Source organism: Orcinus orca, chromosome 8 (assembly GCF_937001465.1).
Source record: "Orcinus orca chromosome 8, mOrcOrc1.1, whole genome shotgun sequence".
NCBI classification, from domain to species: Eukaryota; Metazoa; Chordata; class Mammalia; order Artiodactyla; family Delphinidae; genus Orcinus; species Orcinus orca.
The window spans coordinates 55,957,180-55,969,543 of NC_064566.1; the positions used below are offsets into that span (position 1 = coordinate 55,957,180).

General features: G+C 49.1%; 2 protein-coding genes across 2 annotated transcripts in view; one reads left to right on the top strand and one right to left on the bottom strand.

Moving 5' to 3' along the window:
• USP35 (ubiquitin specific peptidase 35) overlaps window positions 1-12,364 on the top strand; it is an 873,752-nt gene that overhangs the window by 549,924 nt on the left and 311,464 nt on the right. The window lies entirely within an intron of this gene.
• The window catches only part of TENM4 (teneurin transmembrane protein 4), a 757,305-nt gene that overhangs the window by 93,749 nt on the left and 651,192 nt on the right, over window positions 1-12,364 (bottom strand). The window contains exon 19 of the mRNA XM_049713625.1: window positions 5,882-6,098. Within this exon, the coding sequence (XP_049569582.1) occupies window positions 5,882-6,098 (217 nt within the window). The remainder of the gene's footprint in view (window positions 1-5,881; window positions 6,099-12,364) is intronic.

Genomic DNA, 12,364 nt, shown 5'->3' on the forward strand with positions numbered 1-12,364 from the left:
GGTTTAGTCTGTGCCAATCCCTCTGCTAGGCACTAGGGATTGAATGACCAACGAGACATGGGACGCACAAGGAGGCCCCAGTGTAATGGGGTCAGATGCACATCTTCTTGCAGGCCTAGTGCAGAGTAGGTGCTGATTAATGTTTACCAAATGGAGCGTGGCAGTTCTGTCCCTCTCTGCACCTGCCCATTCTCTCCTCTCCATAGGATCTGACCCTCTCTATACGATACGATACTCTGCCTCCTTTGAGACGAATACTCTGGTCCATCCCTCCTTTTTCTAAAGTCCCCCTGACTCCTGAAGTCTTTTCTTTTTGGGTTCAGTGTGCCCTGTGGCTGACTTTGGTAGCAACCTGCCCACATCCAACCACTTGCCTGAGTGAGCTGATAACCTATTAGGATTCGAGGAGCCCAGAGAGACTTGACAACATCACATCCTTCCTCTCACCAGTACAGTGTCCTCAAACATGTTCTGAACCGGTAGTAAGTAACTTGGAGGTGGTTCTTCCTCTTCCTATAATCTGCTACCCTGTCTAGCAGTGGCAATCCACAAGTATTCACTGAACTGATCTGTCTGCCGTGTGTCCAGCTCTTTTGACCCAGTCAGTCCTTCCCAAGATAAGAGATACAACCAAAGTTGTGTAACGGGGAAACAGCTGCCTTGAGTGGTCTTAGAGGAGGAATGGTCTCACACTGCCCTCACTTTCCCAGCTGTCTAATCCCAGGTTCCACAGTCTGGGTCCTGTTATCTGTCCTCCTAGTATGGACAATCCAGCTGGGGATCCTTCTTCTTCCACCTGCAGACCTGAATGGTTCCTCCCCTCCCACACAAGTCTCCATAGAGGGCACCCTGCGTTGTATTCTCCCCATGAATCCAGGGGAGGGACAGGTGCCTTTCACTAGGCAGAATGGCTCCAGGCACTCAGGCCAGGGTGGAAAGACGGTATTCAAGCCACCTGATCTGGTGATGGTGGTTCCCCTGCCTGTTTTTTCCCTCCTACTTTAGACCTACTTGAGATCAGCTGAAGTCATTCATATCTCTGTCACTTTATGTGGAGCTGAGCACAGCAGTGGCAGAGGGTCAGATAGAGCTACTGCATTCATTAAACCTGTATTAAACACCTGCTCTGGGCCAGGCATTGTGCTGGGCTCTGGGGACACAGATGAACCAGACAGGGTCCCTGAGGGAGGTCTTCCTCACTCTAAGGCCATCTGGCAGTACTTCTACTTCAGTTCTGAGTCAAGCTCTGGGCTTTCCTCCAAGAAGTCCAGCCCAGCCCAGCCAAGAGCCCACTCTGCTTGGCTGGGGCCCTCACATCCTGGGGTTCCGTTGCCCATCCTTCCCTGAGGGCTACCCCTGCTCTAGTGCCTCTGACACCAGCTGAGGTGCTGCACAGAAGCATGAGGAAGCCCCCATATAACTGCTGGTGTCATGTATGCATCTGGAGAACCTCTGCTTCCTCATCCCTGCCGTGGTCAGGCCTCTGAGGAAAAGTATTCTGGGGAGAGCCCTGGGTGCTGAGGACTGGCTGGCTTGCTTTCCCCACAGAAGGGTGCTCCGGTCAGTTCCAGCTGGCACTGAATTCCTCTCCCTCTCATGGTTGGTCCCAGCATGCCTCATACTTGGGTCTCCCTGAGTCAGTCACACAGCTGGGAAACTGCAGAGTAAAGGAGCTGCACCCCGGGGGCTCCTTGCTGGGCTCAGAAACGCCGTTGGGTCTCTGGGTGACAGCCTGCTTCTTGGCCTGTTAAATGGACTCCCGTTCAGACTATACAAATTGTGGTGCAGCCTACGGGGTGCAGGAAAATACGGGGTTTTTCTGTCCCACAGGCTTGTTATTGTTAAACACAGGCACAGAGTCAGGCTGGCCTGCCCATCAGGAACCCTGCTCTCTGGAGAAGGGCCACTGGACTCCTCCCTAACAGGAATCCCGGCTGACAGCTGCCTCACAGAATGCTGCCGTTTCCCTTCCTCAAATAAGGATTCAGCAATCCAAACCTCATTCCTCTCCAGGTGGCAGCTGGACTTTCCTGGAGGGCAGATTACTCTCAAGTTTCACTTCCAATCAAGGAATTAGAGCTGGAAGCTCTTTCTAACATCATCACCTCCATTCTCATGTTCATCATCATCACCACCATCATCACATAATTAGCAAACATTTTTTGTGTGGCCAGTACTAGTCTGAGACTTCATGTACTTTTTGTTTTTTCATTTAATTCTCACGACAACCCTGCACAATAGACATTACTACCCTGCTCTTACAGATGAGGAAACTGAGGCTCAGAGAAGTTAAGGAATTTTCACATAGCTATAAAGTGGATGCAACAGACTTCACATCCAGATCTTGGCTATTTTCACCAGACCATGCTGCTGCCATAAAAGCCACCATTTACTTATCACGAATGTACCAAGCCCTGTGCTAGGTGCTTTATCTCAGTGAATCTTTTCAATGGCTTTCATGAAACGATTACTATTATTGCCAGTTTATCTTTGGAGGCAGGTACACAAAGGTTCAATCATTTCCCTGGGGCCACACTGAGCTAGTAGGAGGTAAAGCCAAGATTCACACTCCGGGCGCTTTCTATGATACCACATTCCTTCAAACGAGAGGAAAGAAAGCAACAACCCAAACCTGGCAACTGATTTCACTTTATCCCAAAGATGCAAATAAGCCCTGTATTACGGGTTCAGAGCATGACGATAGAATCCAAGCAGGCAGTCTAACAAGAAAAGCATCTGCTGTCTTGTGTTTGTGGGTTTCCAGTCACTTGGGCTTGTTTTACATAAAAATCTGTTTGGGGATACTTAGTAGTGAATGATAGCTGTTTCTTCTGAATCTAGATCAGTGAGGAGCAGGGGCATAATGATTCAGGAGAATAACAGGTAAAAGGAATTTTAACAGTAACATTTGGAAGCTTCCGTTATCCATTCGTTTTAGAGCAAATACTCTATTCCGGGCCCTGCCCTAAGTAATATAGGTTTGGAGAGATGAATGGTCTCTACTTTCAAAGCATGTTATTTAACTGAAGGTGACAGATGTATAAACAATCATCTGGGGGCTTCCCTGGTGGCACAGTGGTTGAGAGTCCGCCTGCCAATGCAGGGGACACGGGTTCGTGCCCCGGTCTGGGAAGATCCCACATGCCGTGGAGCGGCTGGGGCGTTTAGCCATGGCCACTGAGCCTGCGCGTCCGGAGCCTGTGCTCCGCAACGGGAGAGGCCACGACAGTGAGAGGCCCGTGTAACGCAAAAAAAAAAACAAAAACAAACAAACAAAAATAAAAACAATCATCTGGGAGCTGACTTCTACACCTGCTTCTTCTACTAATCTGTAATGTGATTTTAACAGATAATTTAACCTCTCTGGACTCTGAATCCTCAGTAGAAAATTAAGTAAAATAGATAATGTATCCATCCATCCTGTGCCCCACTGTCCCTCCCCATCGCTCCCCTCTCTCCTTCTTTCCTTCCATCTCTTCAATGTTCAAGGTATATATCGATATATGCATATTTATCTGGAGCGACTACTAAATGCTAAAATGAGTGAGATGCAGTCCTGTCCTGGCAGACTCAGTTTAGAGGGTTAACAGACATTTACATATTCACTATATTAAGCCCTTGTCCAGAGCCACATATCCATCAGTGGCAGAGGCAGGATCTGAAACACAAGTTGGCTGGACTCCAAGGCCTATACTCTTTTCGCTCTGCTGAGCGGTCCATTTCTCCCAGTACAGGTTTCTCAAGTTCCCCACTTGACAGGCTCCTTAAGGCATGTCAGACTGGGAGAAAGGATACTGAAATCCTTGGGCGGGGGCCGCGTGATTCCTGCCACATAAGCAGCAGGCTTGGTGAGTGACCTGAGGACACTCAGGGATCATGGTCCCTGTTGGTACTTATTAGGATGGCATGGTAAGGGCACCCCAAAACAGAAGAGCCACTGGCAGCCAACCAGCCATAGCCCTAATCAGATTCCCTAACAGGTCCAGTGAAGAAAGGGTGAGCACGTAATATTCCCCTTGGTAGGAGTAATATTTCTATCTCCAGTTGACTAAAAGAACTCACACCATGGGAAGGCCCACAAGCATACATATAAAAATCACACAATTGAAGGAAAGAGCAGAAGCTCCCTACCCAGAGACGAAAGCGGTATTTCTGGCCAAGATAAACGAATAGGTTTTTCCTCACTCTATTTCTGCTCCTGGCTCTGCCACTTGACTAGCCTGTGAATTGGGGAAGATCATGTAACCTCTGAGGTCCTCAGTATTCTCGGGGTAAGCTGAAGGAACTATAAAGTACCTTCATCCCTGAAAAGGTTAAAGTTCAAATGCTTTGACACACTCTTGCTGGGCTCAGAGGACTCCCCCGACTTCACTCTTCCCCTCTTGTCATTGCTCCTTGTGAGGAAGGGCTGGGGCAGTGGAAAGCACGGGCCCTGGAGTCCCAGCTCCATCATGTCCCAGGAGCGAGCCTTCTCCTTGCATTCCCAGTTACTCTCTGGGGATCATAATACTACCTTCTAGGGAGACTCCACAGGAGTCCTTCTTAGGTCCCCACTCGGCCCCCTTACACATGTTCCTGGATCCAACTTCTGTGTGCTCATGGTTTCATCTACTGCTTGTTTCTGGATGGCTCACATATCAAAAACCCCAGCCCTAACCTCTGTGTGAGCTTCAGATTTGCTTCTGAACTACAAATAGACATTTATTCTTGGGTGTTCTACTGAGGTGAGTCCGTTCCTTGCCCTCGCCACGCATCTGAGTGAGAGACTCCTCTCTCCAGCATCCCTCAGACCCAGCAGAGGATGAATCCCTGCTGATTTCCCTCTTTAAATAGAACTGGGGATGTCATTCATTCTTCCCTTCCCTCATCCCTACCACATCGTCCCCTCAGGGCAGGAACTCTCTTGGCAGAGAAGTCATGAACATAGAAGGCACACAGTCTGTGCTGAACTGAACTGGGCTGACTTTTAAAGAAAGCTCTGTGTGCATGAGGTATCACTACATTGGAAGACATTCAAAATAAGTTATCATAAATCCCTCCTTCTTGGATACGTTTCCCAAGTTCACAGACCCTGATCTGGGGAGCAGAGAACAGACAGCTGCCTTTTGCTGGCTCCCGTACACTTCTATGCCCCTGGGTCTTTGCACAAGCAGTTTCCTCACCCTGGCACACTCTCTCTCCCTTGCTGAGCTATTTCTCATCTTTAAGACTCAGTTCTTAAGTCTCGGCCTTCCCCCGCCCAGGAGCACCTTCTCTATGCTTCCAGAGTACCCTGGGGGCATATTTCTGGTCTATCACAATGGAACAATTTTCTGTCCCCGTAGTGGGCTGTGAGTGACCAATGGGCAGGGACTGTGCTCCACTCATCTCTGTGCTTCCAGCACAGGACCTGGCACAGAGGAGACCTCAGTAAAAACCTGTCCAATAGACGACACCACTGAACGCTTGTGAGAGAATGCATGGGCGTATGGCCTGGGGTGCCAGCAGATGCACCCCACCCCAGCCTAACAAAATCTCCCGGACATCAGCTCTGAGGGATGATAGTGTCAAAGCTTTCAGCCCATCTGGAGACCACAGAATCAGTAAGCGCTGACTGCAGAGTGGGTATTGATCCAAGATTCCCCTTGGACCTTTGATTTCCCACTCTCTCCATCTATCACCCAATGAGGACAAAAAAACTTCACTCATAAAAATTCCAAACGCCCTGGATAGCAGTTTTCTAAATATGGGTACCTGAGGCTGCTTCCCTGCCTCCCCTGCCATTCCATCAGGAGCCTTCAACGCCCACCCTCCTGGCCTCCTCCCACTCCCATCCACCCACACGTGGCCCTGGAGGTGAGCCACTCCCCCTTCAGAGAACCACGGCCAGAGCTGGACTCACCCTCCGTCAAAGGGGTTCTCCCCGGGGATGATGTGTGTGCTGTCCCTGCCCACGAGGAACTTGATCCGGTCGTAGAAGGAGCGCAGGTTCTGCTGGGACACAGGGGCCTGTGTCTCCTGGATGATGTCCAGAGGGTCGGGGGAGCCCAGGCACAGCGGGCTGACGTGACAGAGGGGCTGGAGGCAGCAGTCGGGGTCCATGCAGTCCACCAAGCCATCTGCAGGGGTGACAGGGCGTGACGTTTATATGGCTATGTTCAATCAGCATCGTTTGTCCACAGAGCCTTCCTTCCTTCACTTCTCTGTTTTCCATTCATTGGAAAACCTTATTAAGTGCCTGACAGAAGCCAAGGGCTTCGCTGGGCACCAAGTAGATCCAGGTGTGAGATCGGGTGGCCGCCTACTAGCCTAGCAGGAGAGACAGACAAGTCAGTGGGCAGCGAGACGTGTTTTTCTGTTTTTTGTTTTTTTTCAGAGAGGGAGAAGGAATTATATATATGAAGGCCCAGAGGTGAGAGAACAACACACTGAACATTTGAGTTGCTAAATTCAAATGCTGGGCTCAGAAGGTGAGGGGAACAGCACAAAATCAGGCTGTGAGGTTGGCAGGAGCAAACAGCTGAGCCTCCTGGACCAGGTTAGGGAGTTTGCATTTCACCCTCTGGACAATGGGAGCTACTGAAAGGTGTTAAGCAAGAGGTGATTTTATCTGAAAGTCACTGCATTGCTGAAAGAGCATCCCCTGTATCGTGGCGAGGGGACTGAAGGGGGCCCAAGGCAGAAGCTGGGGGCTGCATGGAGGCAGTGTTGCTGAGATTACACAGGAGGAAAATAATGGTTCCTGAGACTAGAGCAGCGACAGTGGAGACTGAGAGAAGAGGACGGTTTGGAGAGACTCTCAAGAGGCGAGACCTGGCGACTGACGGGCTTCGGGGGTGAGCAAGAGGCAGTGCTGGTGGAGGCGGTGAAACGCCCAGCATCTCTCCCGGCCTCGATGCAAATGTGTGGACACCCAGCTCTGCCTTCTGGGTGAGAGGGGATGGTTTCAGATCACCCGCCAAGCTGCCATTAGCAGAGAATTCTCTCTACCACATGGGTGGATTTCTGTAGGGCTGAAAATTACATTACAGCTCCCAGCTTCCCAAAGTGCAAAAAAGAAATTCCACCAGGCCACAACTTTTTGGTCTCATTATCCCAAAGCGCTTTCACAGGCACCCCATAGAATAGCTTAAAATAGATGACAAACCCAGGGATTAGAGGATACTGCCCAAAGCGGGGGACAGGGAAAGCCAGTCTGTGTGCTCTGTAGGGAGAGAACAGTCGAAGCACATGTGTTCCTCTGTAGGCTGGGATTCTGCCTCTCCTGCTTACCAGCTGTGTGACTTTGGGCAAACGTCCTCACCACCCTGGGGGCATGGATCCTGCTCTGGTCATCTCTGTTGTATCCCCAGCACTTACTACAGGTGTTAAAAACATGACTGTTACATAAATAAATGAAAGAAAATTGAATGAATGAATTGACAAATGAATCAAGGGGACGAAACCAAAGGACAGTCCATAAAAGGCAGAAGACCATTATCTTCATTCAATTCAACTGAACAGTGTGGTACGGTGGGAGGGTGGTGAGGCTCAGAGATTGTAGCTCAAGTCCCAGAACTGCGCCTAAGAATGACTCTGGGTGAGTTCCTGTCCTTCATCGCTCTGAGGCCCCGTCTCCTCAACACGGACATACTCCCTCACTTCTGTCTCCATGGGTTTACAACGCAGATGCTGCCCACCGGAATACTGCATATGCATTGGTTAGACCGGGTGCCCTACCCACACAGGCAGCACTCTGAAGCCTCCTTTCTGGCCTTGGGATGTTGTGGCCTCAGGCAAGCTACCTGACCTCCCCGAAGCCCAGTTTTTTCCTAATAAATTAGGGCCCCAAATCCCTTGTCTTTCTCTCCCAACTTCTGCATGGTATCCAAGACCTTTGACGCTATGCCCTCCTTGAGGGCAGCACAGTGGTAAAGAGTATGGGCTCCAGAGCAGGACTGTCTGAGGTGAAATCCTGGCTCTGAAACTTACTACTGTGTGACCTTGGGCAGGTTACTTAAACTCTCTGGCCTCAGTTTCCCACATCTCTTACAAGTGGATTCTTTTTTTTTTTTTAAATTTTTTTGGCCACACTGCAGGGCATGTGTGATCTCAGTTTCCCAACCAGGGATCGAAACTGCGCCCCCTGCAGTGGAAGCGTGAAGTCTTAACCACTGGACTGCCAGGGAAGTTCCACAAGTGGATTCTAAGACTGTTACTTAAGTATTTTTTTACATAAGTGAAAAACATAGTGTATGTCCCCCAATCTAGCAGAGAACCTGACACGTAGTAAGTACTTAATAAAGGTAGTTCCCTTCCCGACACTGACCCTAGAACATGGCTCACCAAAGTGTAGGGCTGCAGCCTGAGATGTGGAGGAAAGGGATTAGAGCTCCACTCCAGCTCTGTCCTGGGTCCTACCTTGTGGCTCCTGTCCCAGCTTCCAGATATACCAGCTAACTGCCTCGCCAAGCACCTGTTTTCTCCTGCAGTCGGCGGGCTCCATCACACATTCTCGGGCTGCCCCTGTCAGACATTGCTTAAGCACATAATTATAGCCCAAGCTGAGGGTTACTTGCATTCTGCTATTGATGTTAGCATGACAGATTCAGCTGCTGCATCCGTAACTCTGCAGAAATGCTCCATTATTCAATCCCGGTGGCGAGCAGGGATGCTGACCATTAAATCAGCGAGCACAATTGAAGGGCTGTGAAAAGTCATGGCTAATTTGAAATTTTATTAGCTCTTGCCTGCTCTTGTTTACCACCGAAGCGGTCCCTGGAAACCAGTCTTTTACCTCTTTATAAACACTCGGCTCTGTGGCACCTTGGAAGAACTGCTTCCTGTTCTCTGGTCCTGGTTGGAAGGATAGCCAGGAATGATTGCTAGTATTATTAATTTTTGTATTAAATGACGATGATGATAATCACAGCTGCCACCTACTGAGTGCCAGGCATTGTGCTAAATGCTTTACAAGGAATGTTTTCAAGGAATGTGTCATTGAATCTTCCCAACCCTACGAAGCAGCCACTGTCGCCACCATCACTCCCGTTTCAGAGAGAATGAACCAGAGGTTCCGAGTGGTAAAGTAACTTGGTCAAGGTCACACAGTCAGTGACGAAGGTGACTCAGAATTTGAACTCAGTGCTTTCTGAAAAATAAAAGGTTCTCTGATCCTGAAGAGACTTTTAGGAACGATTTCTTGAGTGGGAAACATGAATATACGAGTGTTGCTGAAATGCTACCCTTCTGTGCTCTTTCAGTGGCCTGGGTGACCTCCACCACTGCACTCATCTCCCCGTATTGTAATTCTCATTTTCTCTGTCTCGCTCCCCACACAATAAGCTCTTGGAGAAGAGCTGCTGCCCGTCTACACCTCCCTATGTTGACGCTCCCCTATCATTCATTTGGCAAATATCTGCTGAGTTGTAAATGTGGGATAAACCTCCACTAATACAGACCATCATATTTAAATGAGATACATATTTTAAAAATGAGTAGGGCCCACAAAATTCTTATCGAAGTCTCAGTTTATGAGACCAGCTTCTGTGCAAACCCCTCTCTGTTATTTTCAAATGCAGCATTAGGGCAGCCTGCAGCAGGGCATATGGCTGCTCTACGGTAACAGAGACCCTTCCACGGTTTCAGTTTCTTAGGCATAGATGACACGTTTCAGAGAAGTTGTAGTAAGAGGAAAAAGTACGTTCTGAGGACAGAAAAGTAAATTTGGGGGTAGATTAGAAATTAGATTAGAAATACATCAATATATGGTTTTCGAGATTCTCTGGGTTTGCCTAGTTTGGAGACATTTAGATTTTCCAAGCACTTCTTATCTCACTTAATTGTATATTACACACACACTGGTTGACTTACAAAATGTTCATGTTTCCTGTATTTACTATTCCTGTTGGGAGACCCTTGTTATCACAGGAGCAAAAACAAAACCCAAAAACCCGTCAGGAAAATAGGGAGGATTTTTCCTTTATTTCCTTCGAAATTTCAATAAAATCCTCCTACACCCTAAACTCAAGCTTTTGGGAAATTACATTCCCCTCCCCCCCACCCTGAGATTTCCTTTCTCCTTGAACTTCTGAAGGCCTCCTCTCTCTCCTTACATGGTGAAAGTGAAGAGGGGCAGATGAAAGTGTCAGGCTCCCGGAGGGTAGGAGGGGCAGCAATGCCACGCCCGGCAGGCAGTGGCCTCTGGTGCCGTAGGGGGGTGGGAGAACAAAACAGCCAGAAAAAAGGCAGAACAGAGATTAAAAAGAAAGACGAAGAAAAAGGAAGGAAGGGAAGAAGCAGAGAAAAAAAAAGAAAAAAGGGGCCAGGTCTCCGGGGCACTAAATGAATACTGCAGAGCAGTTCTTGTGCTTGTGACCCTTGAACATGAAGCCCTCCGGTGCTGAGATGCCGCACGGTGCGTGGAGCGCTGGCTTCTGCTAACATTTCCACATACGTCCTACGCTACCAACTTGAGAATGAGGGCCACACCGTTTCCTGTTGCCTCCCTCCTCAGTACCCACCCTGCTGGTGGGTGTCAACTGACCTTGGAGAGGGGCAAGTGGAGAAAAAAAAAAAGCCAGGCTAGAAGCCTGAAGGCAGGGTTCCATCCCTGAGTCTGTCACTCTCTAGCCGTGAGACCTTGGGCACATCCCTTCCTATGTCTGAGATGCAATGTATTCACGTCAAACCAGGATAATAAGCTCTGGCAACCTCTCAGGATTGCTGAAAGTTTCCTGGGTCGTGAAGAGTAGATCCGTAATTCAACGAAAGAAGTCTTGGAGTCCTTCACCCTCTGCAGACGGTCGCTATGGCACAGGAATGAATGAAGTCCTCTGCCATCAATTGCGGTGCTGACTAGTGGTGGCTTCCTATTCGTGTTGTGACCTCAACAGATGCCAGGGAGTGGTGGGACTTTGGGTGACCATCTCCCCTGGTGGCTGGCCTGCTGGAACTTTCACAGGAAGTGACAGGCGGGCACGAGAGTTCTATTGTAGGTGGTGACTCAGCTGGCCTTCTCATCTTTACAAAAGAAGACACTGGGGTCAGGTTAGGTGATTTACCCAACGTCATACTGCTAGTGAAGTAGCAGAGTTGAGACTCTGGTCTCTTCTCTTTCTTCCAAACCAGGCACTAGTCCACAGTCTACATCTCTTTCCCTATTAGTGCTTTGGACATCCTGGATCCCCCAGCCCTGTCCCCCACCCACAGAAGACAGAAAATGACTTATTTCTTATCCTAAATGCATAGCACATTGCCTTGTGCACAGTGAGCATATCTGCTGAATGAATGAAAAAATGAATGAATTACGTGAGGATCCCAAATCAAACAGCTCCATCAGTTGGATGGGGCTCATCGAGGGCTGTGAGGCAGGATGAAACCCCACCGCCACCACGGGAAGAGCTCGTTCCTCTCCTTAGAAAGGAGGCACAGGGGACAGGTCTGCTCTGTTCCTTCAGTGTCTGTCACATGGCTGGCAGGCCCTGCGCTAGGCACTGGATAGACAAGAAGAAAATAGAGTCATGTCTCCAGAGGATTTGGTGTGGTGGGTCAGATAGAGATGACCGTGTGCTGGGAAAGAAGGAAGCAGAGGGGGCTGTGGAAGTCCAAAGGTGGGAACCCAACGTGGGCTGAGGGCTGGAATATTTCCTGGAAGATGGAATGTTTAAACTGAGACTAGAAGGAGGACAAGAATAAGCCAATAGGAGAGCAGAGCTGGGGGCAGGTCTGGGAAATTTGCGGACTAGCAAACTCTTTGCATCAGAGTTGTTTGCACAGTTCCTTACCCTGATGGTCCCATGGACAGCATCTAACAAGCCCATCCAGCTCTCGGCAGGCTTAACTCCTCCACGGGCTCGACAGCCCATCAGCTGGCCTCATCTCACAGTTGCCTGCAGTCTGGCCACAGAAGTGTTTTGCAGCCGGCTGTGAGCACAGCATCTGGGGAGGCCCCGGGGGGTGGTGGGTGGAATGTGCCTCCCTGTCTGTACACATCTGGGAGAAGTTTTTGTCATTTGCTAGAATAAATTCTGTGCCTTCTTTGAAAAGGCTTGCAAAATCTTTATCTCCTCCTCGGAACCCAGGATATTTAAAGGTCAATTTCGCTCTTGTCTCTTATCACAAGAAATGTGGTTTAGAGATAGTCTGAAGTGCGGCCAAATTCTTTGGCTTTATGTGAACTCTCCATGCCAACAATGGGAGATGGGGAGGAGAAGGGAGGACAGAGAGCTCTGTTCTTGGTTTTACTGAAATTTCTCCTTCCAGGTTGCATCTATCAGTTATCTGAATTGCAATCCATGATTGTTTTTTTTAATGGGACCAACAGTGCCTAAAGAGATTAACACACCTTGAAGCTGCTTCAAGATCCTTTATCAAAAGGGGTCTGGTTGCTTAAATTCCAGGGGGC